Source organism: Nicotiana attenuata, chromosome 11 (genome assembly GCF_001879085.1).
Source record: "Nicotiana attenuata strain UT chromosome 11, NIATTr2, whole genome shotgun sequence".
NCBI lineage: Eukaryota > Viridiplantae > Streptophyta > Magnoliopsida > Solanales > Solanaceae > Nicotiana > Nicotiana attenuata.
The window spans coordinates 60,203,766-60,226,146 of NC_031999.1; the positions used below are offsets into that span (position 1 = coordinate 60,203,766).

At 39.2% G+C, this 22,381-nt stretch overlaps 2 protein-coding genes across 2 annotated transcripts in view; one reads left to right on the forward strand and one right to left on the reverse strand.

The window, feature by feature from the left end:
• LOC109234618 (F-box protein CPR30-like) overlaps positions 1-20,361 on the reverse strand; it is a 49,311-nt gene extending 28,950 nt beyond the window's left edge. Inside the window, exon 1 of the mRNA XM_019400677.1 lies at positions 19,029-20,361. Coding sequence (XP_019256222.1) covers positions 19,046-20,164 — 1,119 coding nt within the window. The 5' untranslated portion in view covers positions 20,165-20,361 and the 3' untranslated portion in view covers positions 19,029-19,045. The remainder of the gene's footprint in view (positions 1-19,028) is intronic.
• LOC109234936 (rho GTPase-activating protein REN1-like) overlaps positions 1-22,381 on the forward strand; it is a 63,231-nt gene that overhangs the window by 27,305 nt on the left and 13,545 nt on the right. Inside the window, exons 9-14 of the mRNA XM_019400976.1 lie at positions 3,929-4,172; positions 10,508-10,699; positions 11,453-11,737; positions 11,983-12,032; positions 12,448-12,508; positions 12,631-12,714. Coding sequence (XP_019256521.1) covers positions 3,929-4,172; positions 10,508-10,699; positions 11,453-11,737; positions 11,983-12,032; positions 12,448-12,508; positions 12,631-12,714 — 916 coding nt within the window. The remainder of the gene's footprint in view (positions 1-3,928; positions 4,173-10,507; positions 10,700-11,452; positions 11,738-11,982; positions 12,033-12,447; positions 12,509-12,630; positions 12,715-22,381) is intronic.

Genomic DNA, 22,381 nt, shown 5'->3' on the forward strand with positions numbered 1-22,381 from the left:
GCCTGAGGAAGAAGATGGAGATGGTGCCGATAAGGGTTCCAGCGAGTTGGTTTCTTTTTCTTTTTCTTTTGAAAAAGGAAGGTTTTTCTTTTTCTATGTTAATAACACGTTTCATATCATTATTGGTGTGTGGTATACACTTGTTGAAAAAAAGTGGTCAAACACAGAATAGGTGTGTATTAAACATACTTTGGAAAGGTTGAATGTGTAACGTGATTTTTGTCCGTAAAAAATGTGTAACAGGGATTTGATCCTTAGTTCAAGGGGTAACTTATGTATTTTGCCTATCTTTTTATTCATAGATTGCTATTACTACTTAGAGTCTATCTGTTTTCTTGGCTTCGGTCTTATTTTTATCTTGTTGTTGTTTCTACTTGTTTTCAATTACTCCTTTTCATCATGTCTTTAGCCGAGGGTCTATCGGAATCAGCCTTTCTCCCTTCCAGGGTAGTGGTAAGGCTACATACATCTTACCCTCCCAAACCCTACTTGTGGGAACTGGGAACTCACTAGTTTTGTTGTTGTTGTGGTTGTTACTTAGAGAATTGAAGTTTGACGAAATCAGTCAGATGGAACTTGTGTGCGATAACCAAGCTGCTCTTATATTGCACCAAATTCGGTGTTTCATGAGAAAACTAAGCACATTGAGATCAACTATCACTTCATTAGAGAAAAGATATTATCAGGAGACATTGTTACGAAATTCGTGAAGCCAAATGATCAGCTTGCAGATATTTTTATTAAGCCCCTCACAGGTTTTCGTATCAACTGCATTTGCAACTAGCTTGGTACATATGATTTATATGTACCAGCTTGAGAGGGAGTGTTAGAATCTTGTAGATATTCTAGGATCCTCTAGTTATGGGTTTGATTCTCTTTCATTTCTTAGGACATGTACACTTAGTTTTTTAAAGCCCACTCGCTTGAGAGAATAATCAAGCTGAGTTTCTCTAAATTCCTTCTTCCTTGTCTTATTTCTCACAGGTCCTTTCTCCTTAACTAGGGCTAGGCTTTTCGGCGAATCCCACCAGCTCTTTCCATCGTGCATCTAGATGTTCATAATTATGAACTTATGTAGAAGAGATTTATTTTTGAGGCATTATGTAGGTTGAAAACAATCAGAAAAGATTCTTAGTTGAATGAACCAAGGGTCATATTTTATAAACTTAAGCACTAGAGATGACTTGCAGGTATTAGATTCATTCCGACTATACAGCAACAATAACGACCCAGTAAAATTCCACTAGTGGGGTCTGGGGAGGGTAGTGTGTACGCAGATCTTACCCCTACCCCGGGGAGTAGAGAAGTTGTTTTCGAAAGATCCTCGGCTCAAAAAGACGAGAAGAGACAATATATCAGTACCATCAACAGAAACATAGTAATAATAACAGCATCATAAAAATCAGAAAATAGACGAAAAGCAAAAGCTGTAACCAGTAAATAGACCAGGCACTATGAAAAACGGAAGAAGAGTGAGAACACAACATTAACCACTAGTAGTCTAAGACAAAAATCCTATCAAACTAGCCTCACATTGGTACGAAGTAGAAATAAGCTCAACTACCTCCTAACCTACAACCCTAATACTCGACCTCCACAACTTCCTATCAAGGGCAATGTTCTCAAAAATCTAAAGCCACGCCATGTCCTGCCTGATCACCTTTCCCCAATACTTCTTAGGCCGCCCTCTACCTCTTCTCGTGCCTTCCAAAGCCAGCGGCTCACACCTCCTTGGCGGGGCATCTGGGCTTCTCCTCTGTACGTGCCCGAACAGTTTGAGCCTTACTTGCCGCATCTTGTCATTCCATCTATAATAACACATTATATGCTTTTGTTGATATTACTGATCCATTGTCTCTTTTCGTCTTCTTGAGCCGAGGGTCTATCGGAAACAACCTCTCTATTCCTCCGGGGTAGGGGTAAGGTCTGCGTACACACTACCCTTCCCATACCCCACTTGTGGGATTTTACTGGGTTGTTGTTGTTGTTGTTGTTGTAATAACACATTATATATTCAATAACTCAGTGTTAAGGTGAGTTCATGACATAAAGTGGAAGCTTCACATTTGGCTGCACAGACATGGTCCTTATCTCTGAATAGTCTGGGAATAAACCTGACAATTCCAAGTAGTACTGTACATTTGCATTCTGCAGCTGGCAAGTGAACAGCATCAACAAGGAGTTGAAGGAATATGAAAGACTATTTGGGATAAAGGAACGAACTGGAACGGGGAAAATGGTGAGAGTTGAAAAAGTGATAACTGTCCGGTAATACAATGGGTCAGATTCTCTCTCAAATGGGTAAAATAATTGAGTTGGGTTTTGAAAAATAGATAATATTAAGAACCTGGGACTTTTTAAATAACTTGTGATGGTAATTAGTATCATGTTAGCTGGAAATGCCAATTCCAGTAAGTAGTACTTCTAATTATACATTGTTATAGTCACGAATTTTAGTTTAGATACTCTTGTGCAACAAATCATTTAGTTTAGGTACCACCAATGAAATTACCCATAAAAATTCTGTTATTGCCTTGAAGTTCGTGCAAGTCTCATCATTGAATCGATCAAACGACTGCGCTAGGAACTTAATCTCAATGGGACGAACCCAGGGATCAAAATAGTGACTCCTCGCCTTACATGTCGTCACTTACCACCATAGGACAGGTATATTACCGACGCGTCGATCCATGTTGATCACATGCCAAATGTCCAGGTCATCTCCAGTCAGACCTTCCGTCCTTGTTAGAGCCACGCATGCAGACAGGTTTAGCGAACACACATTATCCACTTACCACATGCTAGCCACATGTGGCTTGCTATTGTTAGTTCTGTTGTTACCTACCTCAGCTGACATGCCATATATCCTATACGTTAGCACCAGGTACACTTCTCAGTTTCTGGTTAGTCCACATATCATCATCCACATTAGCTATTACGTCAACGCTATCTGCTTAGTCAGCCTCTTTGCCTCTTGAGCAACAACAACAATAACAAATACTCTCAATCCCAAACTAGTTGAGGTTGGTTATAATGAATCCTCAATGACCATGTTTCTCCATTTAAATTAATATCAGGCCATCAGTATACAAAACAAGAAAAATAAAAAGTGCTAGAAGTTCTCTTTGCCTTATCAACAATCAAAATTTTTCAGCAAGTCATTAGAAAGGGTATTTGCTCCACTTAAAATCATCATCCCATTTATAGCTTCCTCTTCACCTCGTCGCTACTGTTTTTCTTTGACTCCCTTGATATACTTTGTTCTTCCCAAGACCCCTAATAAAGGATTAGCTGATGCGGCACAACACCAAACAGTGGCCGAAAACTGCCACTTTCTTTTGTTGTAGAACTTAAGGATTGGTGACCTGTTGGAATATCCCAATTCATTGTCGCTAGATCTGAAAATCAAACATTTTACTTGTCAAGCTCAGAACCTAAATTACTCGGTTTTGTTCACAATTGGCATGCATCACAATCTAACCCTCGATCTATGACCATGGGGTCAGTCAAATTGAAAAGACAGGAACATTGTATTTTAATTAGGAGATTGTTTTGAAGCAAATAGTTTGAAAATAGTGTAACATACTTATTAGAGTAGTCTAACAACTACTATACTTGAACTGAGTTTATTTGTCAAGAAAGCAGTTTTTCTCTCTCATTCAACAGTCCTATTTTAGTTCAATCTGTATCGTAAGTGACTGTGGACATGAACAATTTTGTCATTATAGGCGAAATGCAGGTTAAGTTTGACATGTTAGCAAAATTCAAGCTAGTATTGTTCCTCTATTATCAAGCTTGGTAACTGGTGAACTGAAGTTTTCGATATTTTAACTTATAAAAAGAAAAGAATAGTTTTGGACTTTTAGCTTCTCCTGGATTATTGTATACTTTGTAAGTCTTACATGATGTTTTTCCATGTGTGCATCAGGATTCTTATGATGATGCAAACTGTGGTTTCTCACAAAACTAAGAATAGAATGAGCACACCAGCAGTGGCAGCTTGCATGGCACCTTTACTTCTTCGCCCACTTCTAGCTGGAGAATGTGAGATAGAAAGTGATTTTGCAATGGGCAGTGATGGCTCTGTTCAACTTATACAGGCAGCTGCTGCAGCCAACCATGCTCAAGCTATTGTTATCACATTGCTAGAGGAGTATGAAAAGTTGTTTGCGGTAAAGTTTATTTTCTCATCTTCATTTTTGTCGTGAGAAGTATAACACGGAAAAGTTTTATTAATTATGTCTAAAGTGTTGTATAATGCCCTATTTATATACAATGATTACATAATAATAGGTATTTACTTCCCGATGTGGGACACTATACAATACTAGCTATTTAACACTCCCCCTCAAGCCGGTGCATATAAATCATATGTACCGAGCTTGTTACAACAACAACTAATACGAGAACCAGTAAGAGACTTGCTGGACATATCTCCAAGCTGATCATTCGACTTCACAAATTTTGTAATAGTATCTCTTGAGAGTATCTTTTCTCTGACAAAGTGACAGTCCATCTCAATGTGCTTAGTCCTCTCATGGAACACCAGATTTGACGCAATATGAAGAGCAGCTTGATTATCACACACCAGTTCCATCTGGCTGATTTTTCCGAACTTCAACTCCTTGAGCAACTGCTTGATCCAAACTAGCTCACACGTTGCCATAGCCATTGCCCGATATTCTGATTCTGCGCTAGATCGAGCAACTACATTTTGTTTCTTGCTTTCCGAATTACCTCCTACTAGAACAATAAATCCGGACATAGAACGTCTATCAGAAGGTGACCTTGCCTAATCAACATCTGTTTACCCAACAATCTGCTCATGGCCTCGATCCTCGAATAGTAATACTTTCTATGGAGCTGACTTTATATACCGAAGAATGCGAACAACTGCATCCCAATGACTATCACAAGGAGAATCCATAAACTGACTTACAACACTCATAGGAAAAAAAATCTCAGGTCTAGTCACTGTGAGGTAATTCAATTTGCCAACCAACCTCCTATATCTCGCAAGATCTCTATGAGGCTCCCTCTGTCCTGGCAGAAGATTCGGATCCATAGGAGTGTCATCAGGTCTGCAACCCATCATTCATGTCTCTTCAAAAATGTTTAAGGCATACTTCCGTTGTGAAATAACAATACCTGAGTTAGATTCAGTGACCTCAATACTTAGAAATACTTCAATTTGCCCAGATCCTTAGTCTGGAAGTGCTGAAAGATATGCTGCTTCAGATTAGTAATACCATCCTGATCATTGCTAGAAATAACAGTATCATCAACACAAACCACAAGATAAATGCACAGATTATGAGCAGAATGTCGATAAAACACAAAGTGATCAGCTTCACTATGAGTCATGCCGAACTCCTGAATAACTGTGCTAAACTTACCAAACCAAGCTCGGGAGACTATTTCAAACCATAGAGTGACCTGCGCAATCGGTATACAAGACCACTAGATTCCCCCGAGCAACAAAACCAGGTGGTTGCTCCATATAAACTTATTACTTAAGATCACCGTGGAGAAAATCATTCTTAATGTCTAACTGATAAAGACACCGATGACGAACAACAGCCATGGACCAAAAGAGACGAACAAATGCTACTTTAGCCACGGGAGAGAAAGTGTCACTATAATGAAGCCTCAATACCTGTGTGTATCCTTTTGCAATAAGACGAGCCTTTTGTCGACCAACCTGACCATTCGGGGCGGCTTTGACTACATAAACCCAACGACAACCAGTAGTAGACATACCCGAAGGAAGAGGAATAAGCTCCCAAGTACCACTCGCATGTAAAGCAGACATCTCTTCAACCATAGCATGTCGCTATCTTGGATGAGATAGTGCCTCACCTGTAGACTTAGGGATGGAAACAGTGGACAAAGATGATAGCATAATGAAGTGATGACCAATGATGATAACTTTAACCGACATAATAGGGATTAGGATTAAGTGTGGATCGTACACCTTTTCGAAGTGCAATTGGTGGACTAGGAGGAGACGAATCCGTAGTAGGTGCAGAGTCTGATGCAGGACGTGAATCATCTGGGCTTGATGCTGGACGTAGACGACGATGATAAGTCAAGAGTGGTGGTCTTGTGGCTGGGGATGTAGGAGGAGCAACTATAGACTCCTCAAAAGTCTGTATAGGTAGCCGTGGTTGTGGTGGTGCTGTGGATGTGGATTCCTCACAAATAGGTACATGTAAGACCTCAGATATATTAAGATGATCAGAAGAAGTAAAGTAAGGCTGAGATTTAAAAAATGTGACATCGGCTGACATAAGATAACTATGAAGGTCAAGTGAGTAGCAGCGATACCCTTTTGAACCCAAGAATAACGAAGGAGCAAACACTTAAGAGCACGAGGAGCTAACTTATCTTTTCCGGGAGTTAAGTTGTGAACAAAACATGTACTCCCAAAAACACGAGAAGAAAGAGAGTAAAAGGGTGATTTAGGGAATAATACTGAATGTGAAATCTGATTTTGGATAACAGATAAAGGCATCCGATTAATCAAGTAAGCTATAAGAACTGCATCGCCCCAAAACGCAGCACAACATGGGATTGAACTATAAGTGTGCAAGTGGTTTCAATGAGATGCCTATTCTTTCATTGCTACCCGATTTTGCTGAGGGGTATACAAACAAGATATTTGATGGATAATTGTTTGAGAGGTCATAAACTACTGAAACTGAGAGGACAAGTATTCTAAAGTATTATCACCACGAAAAGTGTGAATAGGAACACCTAATTGATTTTTAATTTCAGCACAAAAAATCTTGAAGATAGAAAACAATGGAACGATCTTTCATTAGGAAAATACAAGTACATCTTGCATAATCATCAATGAACTAACTCTACTAAGCCCCCATGTATCAGAATGAACTAAAGAAAAAATTGAATCAAACGACTCTCAACACTACGCCGAAAGATGGCTAGGGTATGTTTCCCAAGTTGACACGACCCACAATTTAATGTAGACAAACTAGGCACCATCTTCTGAAGCTTGGATAAACTTGGATGTCCTAAATGTTTGTGATTAGGTCCGGAGGATCTGTAACTGGACATGTTGTCGAGGGATTGAGTGAGTTAAGGTAATAAAGGCCTTGTTATTCACGCCCTGTGCCGATTGTCCGCCCCGTACTAAGTCCTGCATAATTAAAGGAATCATCAATAACATATATACCTCAATGGAGGGCACAAGTCAAATGACTAACAGATGCAAGAGTAAAAGGATAGCCAGGAACATAAAGAACGAAATCTAGAGTGGCAGAAGATGAGGGATTAGCTTGTCCAACTTCTTTTGCCTTAGTTTGGAACCCATTGGCTAAAGTAACCGTAGGAAGAGACTGTGAATACACAATACTCGACAAAAGTGATTTATTACTAGAGATATGACCAGAAGCTCCTGAGTCCATGACCTACGGTTTAAGAATACTAGGCTGAGAAAGACAAGCAAAAGAATTACCCGCAACAGGAGCATCAATTTGAGCATCCGAGGCTACTAGTGGAGATGTTTGCTTACTTGCTTGATACTGAAGGAACTCATTATATTCCCCTTCAGATAAAGAAAATTCCTGGTTACCTATAGTCTCGGTTTGAGCAACATGAGCGTTTCTGGGTGGTCGAGCATGTACAGAATAACATACTTCACGAATGTGTCCAAGTTTATTACAATAAGAACACTTGGGTCGAGTTCTCCCAAAGTGACCTCCTTCTCGTTGATTCTCCATAGCCTGAGATGTCCGATTTTCCATTGTCTGAGATGTGAGAATAGATGAGTCAATAGTTGGTAGTGAGACCACTGTGTGACTAGGTGGCATAGCAAGACGAAGTAATCGAGAGAATAGTTCATCAACTACAAGGACCGAAGGACTAGCCAAAATTTGGTCTCTCATCGAGTCAAGATCATTAGGCAGTCCAGCAAGTGTATGAACTAGAAACATTATCTCTCGTTGCTCTTGTTGTTTTTCAACACTAGCAGTGACTGGCATCAACTTCTCAACTTTCTCCATAACTGCCTCACCTGTCCCAAGTAGGTTGACATATCCAATTCTTATTTCTTTAAGTTTGTCATCCGAGATATCACATCGTAAAAGCGAGATATGTCATTAGTGTATAAAGCACGAGCCTTCTCCCAAACTGAATAACATGTCTGGAATTGATGAAACAAAGGCATTATCTTGGAATCAATCAATCGCCACAACAAACTACATAACTGAGCATCAACTTTCTCCCAGAGTGCTTTGGCCTTTTCATCTCATCACTAGTCTTCTTGGATAGGTAATCTTGAACACCTTGACCCTTGCACCATAACTCATCAGAAGAAACCCAGACTAAAGAGTTTAAACTTCCCATTATGTGTTCTGAAGCAATCATCAAACATGAATTTCCAGAACTCGTGCTTATAAAACCAAAAACATCAAGTCCCAAAGAAATTGTTGGACCAAGTAGCATAGACAATCAAGAACAATAAAAAACTCACAAGAAAGTGAAGAAAAAACATTGTTTCTCACCAGAAACTGAACGGTCTCCGGAAATCTCGCCGGAGAATAAAAAAGTCATCAGAATTTGGTGTAACTTGGATGAATAGACTCGGAATAGCTCGCGAGTAAGCTTTCCAAAAGAAGTTTTGTCACAAAATGACCGGAGGGCAGCTCACGCGGCGTGTGAGGAGATCTCGCCGGAATTTTTCTCCTTCTGGTCGGCGCGTGCGGGGTTATTTTCCGGCGGGGTTTGCTGGGGTTTGGTCGTCGGAGAGTGTAGGACCCTGTGATGGTGTTGGTTTTAGTGCAACACTGAGGGAAATGTAGGTGACGCAATAACAACCCTAGAAGTCATCGAAAATTGACGCGTGACGACTGTGTGGCGGAGTTTCTTTCACGAATGTTTCTCACCAATGCTCTGATACCATGTGAGAAGTAAAGCATGAAAAAGTTTTATTAATTATGTCTAAAGTATTGTACTATGCCCTATTTATATACAATGATTACATAATAATAGGTATCTACTTCCCTATTACCAACTATTTAACACCCATCACTAGTCTTCTTGGCTAGAAGAAGCCCAGGCTAAGTAGTTTGAACTTCCCATTAAGGGTTCCGAAGTAATCATCAAACTTGAATTTCTAGAACCCTTTATATTTAGAACCAAATACATCAAGTCCCAAAGACATCGTTGGATTGGAGAGAGGCCTAGAAACAAATAATAAAAATAATCAACTGTATCTCGCCGAAACAGGGAAGGAAAGTGTTTTTGCTAGAATATCACTATTTCTGCCGTAAAAAATTGAAAGTAATTAGAATAAAAAGAAAATATGATGGGTAGGCTCGAAATTGATAGGCGAACACACTGTCCAAGAGAACTTTCGTCAAAACCTGGCCGGAATAGGGTCCACGCGCCGGCGCGTGTGACAGACGCTTCGCCGGCGTCAGAATTCTTGCCGCGCGTGACGGCGCGTGGGAAGGTTTATGCCGTACTGGTTTCTTGGGGTTTGATCGCCGGAGCTTTTCGAGTATGTTAGTAGTGTTGGTTTTAGCACAACACTCACCAACAGAGAGGTGACGCAATCTGATCTTGAAAAAGTCGCTTGAAGTTGATGCACAACGACTGTCCGACCTTTTCGGAGTTTCTCACCGATGCTCTGATACCATGTGAGAAGTATAACGCGGAATTTTTTTATTAATTATGTCTAAAGTGTAGTACATTGCCCTATTTATATACAGTGTTTGCATAATAATAGGTATCTACTTCCCGACGTGGGACACTATACATTACTAGCTATTTAACATTTGTATTTTCATTCTCACCGACATCGCTTTTGTATTGAGAATTTCCGTTTATTTGGAACCTCAGTTTGATGATATATCACTTTTTATTCTGCCATTGGTTATTTGTATATTAAATGTTGATGGGCATTTTCATTGACTCCTGAGTTACGGATACATGAGGCCTTTTGTCAACCTCCATGACTTGATCATCATACCTTGCGAAAAAGTAGAAGATGAAAGAATTGCTTTAGAAGTGAACTATAATCTTTTCAGATTGTGAAGCTTAATTTGCTAATCCACATGTTGAAAATATTAAACTTCTCCACAAAGCCCTCCTTTACCACTTTAGCTGATTTCCGGTATCCCTTGGATGCAATTCCTGCAATCCTATTTTATATGGTTCTAGTCAACCGTAGGTTAACCATATGAAAAGTCCTGCCTCTGCTACTTTACCCATCTTCGTGTGGTTTGCAGAGCATGAAAATCAGTTTACCATCCTTAATAGAAACACAGCAATATAAATCATTAACTAACAGAAATATAGCATAAGCAATACTTCCATGCCTAATGTGGTTATTCCTTAGGATCAGTTTACAAAAAAATTGCAGAAAGAGTATTATAGGAAAATGCTTGAATAACCTGGATAAGGAAATTTCTGCAGACAATGAAGTTTTCTATGTTGATTTCCAGTCCCCTTCTGTTCAAGTAGCAGTTGAAACTCTTTGCAGGAAGGCTCTGTATCGCCTGAACTATACTCTGACTCAGACGGTAGTGGAAGCGAGAGTGAAGAACTTACTGATGATGATGAAAGCTATGAGGATGATTCACAGGAGGGATCTGATGTTGATACTGATGATGATTTTGATCGTGAGTCTAGCCCAAAAACCAGTGAGGTTGGTGAATGTGAAGATAGTAACAAGGTTCTTTCCTATTGCCTTCATTATCCTATTGTCTGCCTTATTATTCTTATCTCATGCTTTTCCGCTGATCTTGTGTGATGCTGAGGACCTTTTAAATCAACCCCATCCCTTCAGGCCCTTCAGGGGCTGCATGCTGCTTGTATATCTGTCCTTGAAAACTTGTGGTTTGCTTGTCAATTTGTAATTTCCTCTTTCCCATTTCATGTGCACGCTTTCCTTTTTAGTCTGTCCCAAAAAGAATGACACATTTCTCTTTTTGGAAACTATTTAGTCGTAGCATCCCCATTTTACCCTTAAGGACATGACTTGTTGGGAACCGTTTAGTATAAAAGGTTATTTTTTTTATAAGTAGAGAAAATGAAAAGACATGTCGATTGTGGAACTCTCACCACCACTCATTTAAAAATCTTCTTTAATTTCTTAAACTCCATTTCCAATCAAATACCTTCTTGTAAAATGGGTCAGAGGGAGTAGTATTTAGTGGATATGAAGATCAACAAAAATTGATCCCACCATGACCCAGATGTTTAACCAATTTTTATTGCATGATTTCGATGTGCAAAATGATATTGATTACTTGAATATAGTCGAAGACTATTTTGAGGAAATGGAAAATCTCTAAAAAAGCTTGCTGATAATGTTAGTGTTCTCTCTGCTTTCATGCAGTCCTCTTGAACTATTTTTAGTACATATTTGCTCCTCCCCACGTCAACTTCTGTCACTTCTCCCTAAGGATATAGATTAATGTTGCAGAGCTCTCAAGTTTCTAAATCTGGTTCCAAGTCTCCCGAAGCAGACAACGAAGCCAGTAGGTGCTTGCCTACAAGTCCACCTCGTACTTCTATTCAGCATGATCCAGTGGAAGGAAGCGAGAGTGTTCCAGTTCAAAGTAATGAAAATTCAAGGACGCAGGGAAATGAATGTGGTGAACAATTGGGAGCTGAACTGGAAAAAACATCTACTTCCCAAAAGTCAATAGATATGCAAAGTAGTCCTGCCCAAAGCATTCGGCGCCCTGCTCTGTGGGGGCGCTCTCCTGTAAGTATAATTGAATGCTTTTCGCTGACAATTACCTTTTCAAAAAAACTGTGCAGTCTATTTTTCTCGTATGCCACCATGTTCTCACTTTACCATATGGACTTTCACATATATTTATTCCTTAAGCTTAGCATTGTGAGATTAAATTGAATGTGGTATTCAGCGTTATTACATCTGTTTTGACCATAGTACTTGGGTGTAAATTTTTGATACTTCTATTATTGTTTTTTCTTTTCTGAGTCTAGGCCAAGAAGAACCTCTCGATGGAATCTATCAATGTCCCTCTCGATGACGTGTAAGTGATAAAATTATCAGAAGTTGATTTTACGTTGAAGATAGGGGAAAACCAAGGTATACCATAAAAGAAAATTAGTACTCACTCCATCCATTTTGAGTGATGGTGTTTGACTAGGAGTCAAAGGTGTCATTCTTTTTGGGACAGAGAGTGTCACATAAATTGGGACAGAGGTAGTAAGTAAAAGTAAGTTATTGAACAATGAGGAACCAACTTATAAGAGAAATTTTGGACTAAGTAGAGAGAAAAATAAGAACACCCAATATGATCAAACACATAGTGTAAACAGCATTCATGTAACAAGTGTAATCAGCAATGAACAGAAAAATCCCCTACCCTGCCTTAAATTTCTTACATTTATATACTTATGATTAACTTTCTCATGTTGGTATCTTTGCATTTGGACTTGCTTTAGGACTGAAATCCAAAGGCTTGAGGTCACTAAAACTGACTTGCAATCCAAAATTGCAGAGCAGGTACCTCTTATGAGATTCTCATTCTTATGGAATGCATTACTTTTCCTTTTGTTATTTTTCTATAATTTGTTTATTTTAAGTATTGAAAATTGGTCTTGGGGTGACACATCTCTTCTTTGTAGGCCAAGGGGAATGCCCTTCTGCAAGAAAGTATGGAGAATCGGAAGAATGCATTGCGTGAGCGTCGTTTGGCACTTGAGAAGGATGTATGCACCTGACACTTTCCTTTTGCTTTTATTATTTTTCTTCTTATGACATTTCTTTTTGATCAAGTAAAGGGATTGCACCAGCTGGGAAACGAACCCGACTAATAAGTCAAAAACAAATAGTAGTATGAATGTATGAGTATGTCTGAATGTATAAATAATAGTATGAAAGATAGGGGAAGGGGACTGCAAGGGTCTGCGAGCGATCATGTAGCACTACCTCGAGTCTCCTCTGACGACTAAAAGGCTCACTCCTGAAGTCCGCTACTGCCAATGCCCGGATCTGCACAAAAATGTGCAGAAGTCTAGTATGAGTATGGGACAACGTGTACTCAATAAGTATCAAGACTAACCTCGGTAAAGTAGTGACGAGGTTCAAGTCATGTGACATTTACTTAATCAAATAAACATGTACAGGTCATAATTATTTACAGCAAGACTATGAAAAGAGATACAATATCATCATAGATCAAATCAAAAAATATCAACTCAACATGGATAATTCTATCTCAACTAACAAGTCAAAAACAAATAATAGCGGCATCAAGTAGAATGTTAGAATTCAACATATAAAGCATATAAAATGCAAGATAAGGCATAGGGGATTCACTTAAATGATCAAAGTTTTTATTAGAATAGCTATGTGAATATATATGTAACTAGTAATAGGAGTAGGTTATATATTATGTGTACTTCTAAATAGGGTTCATTGTATTACAATTAACATCAATAATATAATTTTTCCAGTATTATTTCTCACATGGTATCAGAGCCGCAGTGAGAAAACATCCGGGAAAGAAAACCCAGCCGAAAAAATTGTTGTGCTTCAATTCCGGCGACCCTTTTAGGGTTGTTTTCCGTCAAACCAATTTCCATCGGTGTTGTACAAAAACCAATACCACCACAAGGTCCCCCAACCCCCGGCGACCAAACCCAAAAAACAGCTCCGGCAACCGACATCTCACGCGCCGCCACGCGCCAATACTTTTCCGGCTAGATCTACTCCACGCACCGGCGCGTGGAGCACTTTCCGGCCACTTTTGACGAAATTTCTTTAGAACAGTTGGATCGCCCTCAAATTCTGTGCCTACCCATAATTTTATTTTTTAATTCCGAGCACTTTGAAATTTTTTTCGGCAACTACAGTACTTTCCCGCCAGTACAGTGTTTTTCCGGCAACTACAGTTGATTCTTTGTTTTATTTGGTGCTAATTTGCTGGACCTCTTTTCTATCTAACAATGTCTTTGGGAGTTGATGCTTTTGGGTCTAAAAATACGAGATATGGAAGTTACGGTATTATGATTACCTTAGAACCTTTAATCGGAAGTTCAAACTTCAAACTACTTAGCTTGGGCTTCGTCTGTCAAATTGTGGTGTAAAGGTCAAGTTGTTCAAGATCATTTAACTAAAAGGGCTAGCGAAGGAGATGAAAAGGCCAAAGCACTTTGGGAGAAGGTCGATGCTCAGTTATGTAGTATCCTGTGGCGATCTATTGATTCCAAGTTGATGCCCTTGTTCTGTCCATTCTAGACATGTTATTTAGTTCTGGAAAAGGCTCGTACTTTATACACTAATGACATATCTCGTTTCGATGATGTGATATCGCGAATGACAAGCTTAAAGAAACAGGAATTGGATATGTCTACTTACTTGGGACAAGTACAGGCAGTCATGGAAGAATTTGAGAAGTTGATGCCAATTTCTTCTAGTATTGAAAAGCAACAGGGCAACGACAGAAGATGTTTCTAGTTCTTACACTCGCTGGACTTCCTAATGATATTGATTCAGTACATGACCAGATTTTGGCTAGTCCGACTGCCCCTATAATTGATGAATTATTCTCTCGATTACTTCGTATTGTTGCAACACCACCCAGTGATCTCATCACAACCACTTGACTCCTCTGTTCTCGCATCCTAGACAGTGGAAAGTCAGGCATTTCAAACTATGGAGAATAGACGAGGAGGAGGTCGTTTTGAAAGATCTAGACCCAAGTGTTCTTATTGTCAAACTTGGACACACTCGTGAAGTGTGCTATTCTTTATATGGATCAACCACCTGGGTTTGTTGCTCAGTGGGAGTCTAGTGGCCTTGTATGTCGCTTGTGCTCGTCACTTTATGGTCTAAAGCAGTCTCATCGAGCCTGGTTTGGTAAGTTCAGCACAGTTATTCAGGAATTTGGCATGACTCGTAGTGAAGCTGATCACTCTGTGTTTTATCGGCATTCTGCTTCAAATCTCTATATTTATCTTGTGGTTTATGTTGATGATATTGTTATTACCGGCAATGATCAGGATGGTATTACTAAGTTGAAGCAACATCTCTTTCAGCACTTTCAGACTAAGGATCTGGGCAGATGAGAATATTAAGGTCGCTCAGTCTAGCTCAGGTATTGTGATCTCTCAACGAAAGTTTGCCTTACACATTCTTGAGGAGACAGGAATGACAGGCTGTAGACCTGTTAACACTCCTATGGATTCGAATTCTAAACTTCTGCCAGGGCTGGGGGAGCCGCTTAGCGATCCTGCAAGATATAGGCGGTTGGTTGGTAAATTAAATTACCTCACAGTGACTAGACCTGATACTTCCTTTCCTGTTAGTGTTATAAGTCAGTTTATATATTCTCCCTGTGATAGTCATTGGGATGCAGTTGTCTGCATTCTTCGGTATATAAAATCAGCTCCAGGCAAAGGACTATTGTTTGAGGATCGAGGCCATGAGCAAATCGTTGGATACTCAGATGTTGATTGGGCAAGATCACCTTCTGATAGACGTTCTACGTATTGATATTGTATTTTAGTAGGAGGTAACTTGGTGTCTTGGAAGAGCAAGAAACACCGTACCTCAGAATCTATGACGGGACGATTGATCCCGAGGATCATGTGACCCATTATGTCACCGCGGTAAAGGAAAACGACCTCAGCAAAAAGCAGGTGTCCTCTATCTTGTTAAAAATGTTCGGTGAAACTTTGATGCCAGTTTCTGCTAGTATTGAAAAACAACAAGAGCAACGACAGAAGATGTTTCTAGTTCTTACACTCGCTGGACTCCCTAATGACCTTGATTCAGTACGTGACCAGATTTTGGCTAGTCCAACCGTCCCCTCAGTTGATGAATTATTCTCTCGATTACTTCGCCTTGCTGCAGCACCTAGTCACCCAGTGAGCTCATCACAGACACTTGACTCATCTGTCCTCGTATCCCAATCAGTGGACAATCGGGCATCTCATACTATGGAAAATAGACGAGGAGGAGGTCGTTTTGGAAGATCTAGACCCAAGTGCTCCTATTGTCATAAACTTGGACACACTCGTGATGTATGCTATTCTTTACATGGCCGCCCAACCAAAAATGCTTATGTTGCTCAGACTGAGACTACAGGTAACCAGGGATTTTCTTTATCTGAAGGGGAGTATAATGAGTTCCTTCAGTATCGAGCAAGTAAGCAGACATCTCCACAAGTAGCTTCTGTTGCTCAGACTAATACTTCTGTTGCTGGTAATTCTTTTGCTTGTGTTTCCCAGTCTAGTCCTCCTGGACAATGGGTTGTGGACTCAGCCGCTTCTGATCATATCTCTGGTAATAAATCACTTTTGTCAAATATTGCGTATTCACANNNNCAGAACGATACTTTCATTAAGAAAATCCAAGTACATCTGAATGATCATCAATAAAACTAACAAAATAACGAAATCCCAAGGTTGAACTGACTCTACTAGGACCCCATATATCAGAGTGAACTAAAGAAAAAATAGACTCTGCGTGACTCTCAATACTACGAGGATAGGAGGCTCGGGTATGTTTCCCGAGCTAACATGACTCACACTCTAATGTGGATAAACTAGACAAACCAGGCACCATCTTCTGAAGCTTGGATAAGCTTGGATGTCCTAAACGTCTGTGAATTAGGTCCGGAGGATCTGTAACTAGACATGCCTTGGAGGATTTTAGGGAGTTAAGGTAGTAAAGCCCTTCTGATTCAAGTCCTGTTCCAATCGTCTGCCCTGTACTGCGGTCCTGCATAATAAAAGAATCATCAATAAAATATATACCACAATGGAGGGCACGAGTCAAACGACTAACAGATGCAAGATTAAAAGGACAGCCAGGGACATAGAGAACGGAATCTAGAGTGACAGATGGTAGGGGATTCGCTTGTCCAACTCCTTTTGCTTTGGTTTGAGACCCATTGGCTAAAGTAACAGTGGGAAGAGACTGTGAATACGCAATATTTGACAAAAGTGATTTATTACCAGAGATATGATCAGAAGCGGCTGAGTCCACAACCCATTGTCCAGGAGGACTAGACTGGGAAACACAAGCAAAAGAATTACCAGCAACAGAAGTATTAGTCTGAGCAACAGAAGCTACTTGTGGAGATGTCTGCCTACTTGCTCGATACTGAAGGAACTCATTATACTCCCCTTCAGATAAGGAAAATCCCTGGTTACCTGTAGTCTCAGTCTGAGCAACATAAGCATTTTTGGGTGGGCGGCCATGTAAAGAATAGCATACATCACGAGTGTGTCCAAGTTTATGACAATAAGAACACTTGGGTCTAGATCTTCCAAAACGACCTCCTCCTCGTCTATTCTCCATAGTATGAGATGCCCGATTGTCTACTGATTGGGATGCGAGGACAGATGAGTCAAGTGTCTGTGATGAGCTCACTGGGTGACTAGGTGCTGCAGCAAGGCGAAGTAATCGAGAGAATAATTCATCAACTGTGGGGACGGTTGGACTAGCCAAAATCTGGTCACGTACTGAATCAAGATCATTAGGGAGTCCAGCGAGTGTAAGAACTAGAAACATCTTCTGTCTTTGCTCTTGTGTTTTTCAATACTAGCAGAACTGGCATCAACGTCTCAAATTCTTCCATGACTGCCTGAACTTGTCCCAAGTAAGTAGACATATCTAATTCCTGTTTCTTCAAGCTTGTCATTCGCGATATTACATCATAGAAACGAGATATGTCATTAGTGTATAGATTACGAGCCTTTTCCCAAACTAAATAACATATCTGGAATGGACGGAACAAGGGCATCAACTTGGAATCAATAGATCGCCACAGGATACTACATAACTGAGCATCGACCTTTCCCACTGTGTTTTGGCCTTTTCATCACCTTCGCTAGCCTTTTTTGTTAAATGATCTTGAACTCCTTGACCTTTGCACCACAACTCGACAGATGAAGCCCAATCTAAGTAGTTTGAACCTTCCATTAAAGGTTCTGAGGTAATCATAACACCGGAACTGCCAGAACCCGGGTTTCTAGACCCGAAAGCATCGACTCCCAAAGACATGGTTGGATTATCACCAAATAACAAAAAGAATCAACTGAAAATTCTCTGAAACAGATGAAGAAAACACTGTGTTTGCCGGAAAAGTCAGTGTAGTCGCCGGAAAAACTCAAAGTGGTCGGAATTAAAAAATAAAAATATGGACAGGCTCGGAATTGCAGGGCGATCCAACTGTCCTGAAGGAGCGAAGCCGAAATCTGACAGGAAGGGGTCTCACGCGCCGGCGCGTGGGACAGACGCGCCGCCGGAAACAGTGCTCCGACAGGCGCGTGACGGCACGTGGGTGACTGTTTTCCGGTGATTTTTTCTGGGGTTTGGTCGGATCTCTCTTGGGAACCTTGTGGTGGTGTTGGATTTTGCACAACACTGTTAATTAGTGACTTTGACGCAATAAGTCACTTAGGTCACCGGAAAATTGCACGGTGACTGAGTTCTTTCTTCCCGGATATCGCTGGAATGACGCACAACGATAAATTTCTCACCGTAGCTCTGATACCATGTGAGAAAGCACGGGAGAAAATATATTATTGATGTATTGACATATGTTACAATGAGCCCTATATATATACACACATAACATGTCCTACTCCTAATATATATTGGATTAGGGTTATTTATTTACTCCTATTTACATGACTATTCTAATAATGGCGAACACTAATTTTACATGAGTTCATTGTAAGATTAACTCATGATTCAAAGAAGAGCCAAGACATCTAAAATTATTCCTTTTGAAGACTACATGTGCTCAAAATCGAACTATGAGTTTTCCTTAAACAGCCACCATTCGATGATGTTGAATTGAAACAAGTTACAATTTCAAGTTTTTCCCATTTCAAGTTATACAATCAATAACTAAATATATCTTCAGGATGGAAGAATTACCATCACAAACTCTATGAGGAAAGATTTACCCTTTGCGATTCTCTACGGGGTTTATTTTACTGAATCAAAAACGGGGACAAAATTAAACATACTATACAAAGAAATTGTAAAACTGCCTTTGTAATACCTGCGTACAGCATCATCTTAGAGTATTGCGTCAACCAATAAAGTATCAAGACTCTCCATGAAGTATCCAGTTCTTTTCAACATAGAAGTTATTCCATCAACCATCATATCCCTCCATTGATCCTCTTTCATATTGCAGATAATCAACTTTTCTCCAATCACTTCCGATAGTACAACATCATCATTACTCATTAAGCACAATGGTATGAAACCATTCACTGAATTTGGTCCTTTAAATCTAAATTCAGTCCAAGACTCCTCAACTCGGTACTCTCTCATTATCCAAAGCTCAACTTCGTTGGCCCCATGAGTAATATACATACAAAGACACCCTCTAAGAGCCACAAGATTATAACACCCCAAATTACCTTTACCAAAAACAGTAGGTGATGGCACCTCCGAGAATGTCTCAGAAGTTAAATCAAAAGCAACAATTATAGATGAATACTGCAGCATAGGAGCTTTCCTAGCCACCCAATGCAAAGCCCCATTTACCAAAACCCCAGAACCGTCCGCATGAGTTAAATCATGATGAGCTATATGATCATGAGGTATACACTCAAGTCTCCTCCATAGACCCATTCTCACAGAGTAGACATCAATAAAAGTACTATCAACGGTCCATTCATATCCAATATATCGAGAAAGAGTGACAACCTTATAATCATCAGTACCAAAATCATACCCTAGACCAGACATTGTACAGGTACCTGCTGCAGGAAGAGCCAAATGAAACTTTGGAATTCTATGGTACTTTAAAGTTGTGGGGTTAAACAGATATTTAATCTTTTGCCTATTAACCACCAAGACCAAACCATTACATGAGCCAATAACTCTTAGCCAGTTATCTGGCAGCTCCGGAAAATTAAGCTTTCTTGAAATAGCATCGGTTCCATTTTGGGGGTTGTGGTTAAAAGTGATAATGTGAAGAACATGAGAAACAGAGATATAAATGAGTTTTTCTTCTTTTTTGTGGGCATGGATAATGTGGTGAGCTTTGATGAATTGTGGGTCTGAGAGAAGATTGCGCCACTGCTTTGACACGCACCTGAATTGGCCTATGAATTTCGCAGGCAGCAGGGAAAGTATGTCAAGTATCATTTCTTCGGGTAGGGTTTTAGCTTTGCTCATCGCCATTGAAGGAGTGTAGGATTTTTCTTGCCCGACTCTGTAGCTTTTCAATTATTGGGGAAAAAATGAAAATAAGGAATTTATTTACCATTTGAGTGGAAAAGTTTTTTTCAATTTGTTTCAAGTATTGCGAACATTAGAAAAAGTTTTTACCTACCAAATTTTCTCTTTTGACGTAAAAAAGTATTTGAAGTGCAAACTGAATAAGAGTACTTGAAAGTTAGAAATTGTATTTGGGTAAGATTTTAGTATTTGTGACTAGTCACCTCATTGATTATGCAAGACTTATTTTTCCTAAGGAAGAAGGTCACATTTGCCCAGGTATTATGCGAACATGTCGATACACGCTTCATTAATAGGTGGGATTAATCACAACCCTTTCTCTTGAGCAGGCTTGAATACAGAAAGAGATTCGTACTATTTGATCGCAAATCATCGAAGTCAAGAATAAGTGATGGGCCTAAGCGATCACAACATCTTGTTGATATTGATTGAGGAGTTTGATGGAGTTTAGCTAACTAAATCCTCGCGGACAATTGCAGGCGTGGCAAATTTCTTCAACTATGAGAAATGGTCTACATATGCCTCTGTAGCTTAAAAATTATCACAATTTACCCCTCCCCTAAAATATTGTATTCATTTAATCTTTTTAATTATCACAATCTTTTTAATTGATGCCTCATGATTATAATTGATTTGAATGAATCATGCTACACATCCCAACAACATTCCTACAATTAATATGAGTTAAAAAATTGAATTCTAATTGATGGGTGTGTTGCGTTTTTATTAAATGGGTGTGAATGGGAAATGGAAGAGGCACCTTTTGGATTGCACCTCTCCATATCACCTTTGAAAATTTCTCCCCTATTTTCTATATTGTTGCATTATTTTCAAATAAACATAAGTGTCAAGTGTGATTTGCTCCTTCTGTTGAGTTCGCTGAAATTCTGTAATTTCGATTGCAAGTATTGCAGAATAGTTATTCCGTTCTATCCTGGGAGGAATTAATCCAAAACCTTGGGCAACAGTGAGCGGATTAAATTCCTTAAGGACACACAAGCAACTTGTGGGCTCGGAATTATTTTTTCTGTTTTATTTATTAAACTTATGTTTCTCTGCTTCTTTGACTTTCTGATTTCGAACACAGATCACCAACAATCTTAAGGAATTTATTTTATATTTTTGTGTTCATTTTATATTTTGTTTCGCGAGACTTAAGAGTTTTTTTATCCGAAAATTCGTTTGCTATCTCTGTCGCTTCATCTTACAAAGTGTGACAGAGAAAGAATTTTGTTTCTGGTTCTTATATGGCCTAGTCTCGAAAGAACGGGCTAGGAAAAAGTACCTTGTAGTAAATTGTTCCGAAACGGCATGCCGACTTTATTACTTTTGTTTGGCAATTTTGAAGTTGGTATACTTCTGCCAACAATACTAGTTAATTTGACAAAAGAAATTTCTTCTATTCTTCATTGACTATTATGAAATTAATATATAGAAATCTACAACAGAGAGTGTCAACTGGCATGAAGCAAAAAAGAAATGTTCTACAAAGAGGTATGAGTTGGTTACCTTTCCACTAAGACTGACTGTTAATTATTTACTGGAAATAGATAGTCTTATGGTACGGTGAAGCAAATACAAGAATCTTTGTGTTTACAAAAGCAATTGTCCGATGATATGGTGAAAGAGTACGCTGTTCCATAAGTACCAATAAAAGGGTGCATTTGCGTCGTTCACTGCTGTCACGATGTTTCAATGTGTTCGCTTCAGCGATGAATTAATATGAGCAGTGGCATCAATATCGGGTTATATATTCTTTACCATATTCATTCTTTAATTTACTATCCATTATGATTTATGAAATTGATTTTCTATAAATATTGGATAGATGTGCTTATGTGGTGATCTCAAAGTATATCTGGTTTGCATGCTAGGATTGGGAATAACATATTATTGAAAGAAAATTGTTATTACATTTTTCAAATAAAATTGATTTTATGTATATACCATATAGTTGGTTAGCATGCATAAATTATGTGGAAGATTATTTTCAATGTTGTAAGATATGAATTAGGCTTACATTGATACTTGAAAGTATTCTTGAGATCATGAATATAATATATGTAAAGATGAACATATATGTGTTTGATTAAAGAAAAAGATGAAACTATTGAACTGTTTAAATACTATAATGGTTTAGTTGGAAAACCATTTGAAGAG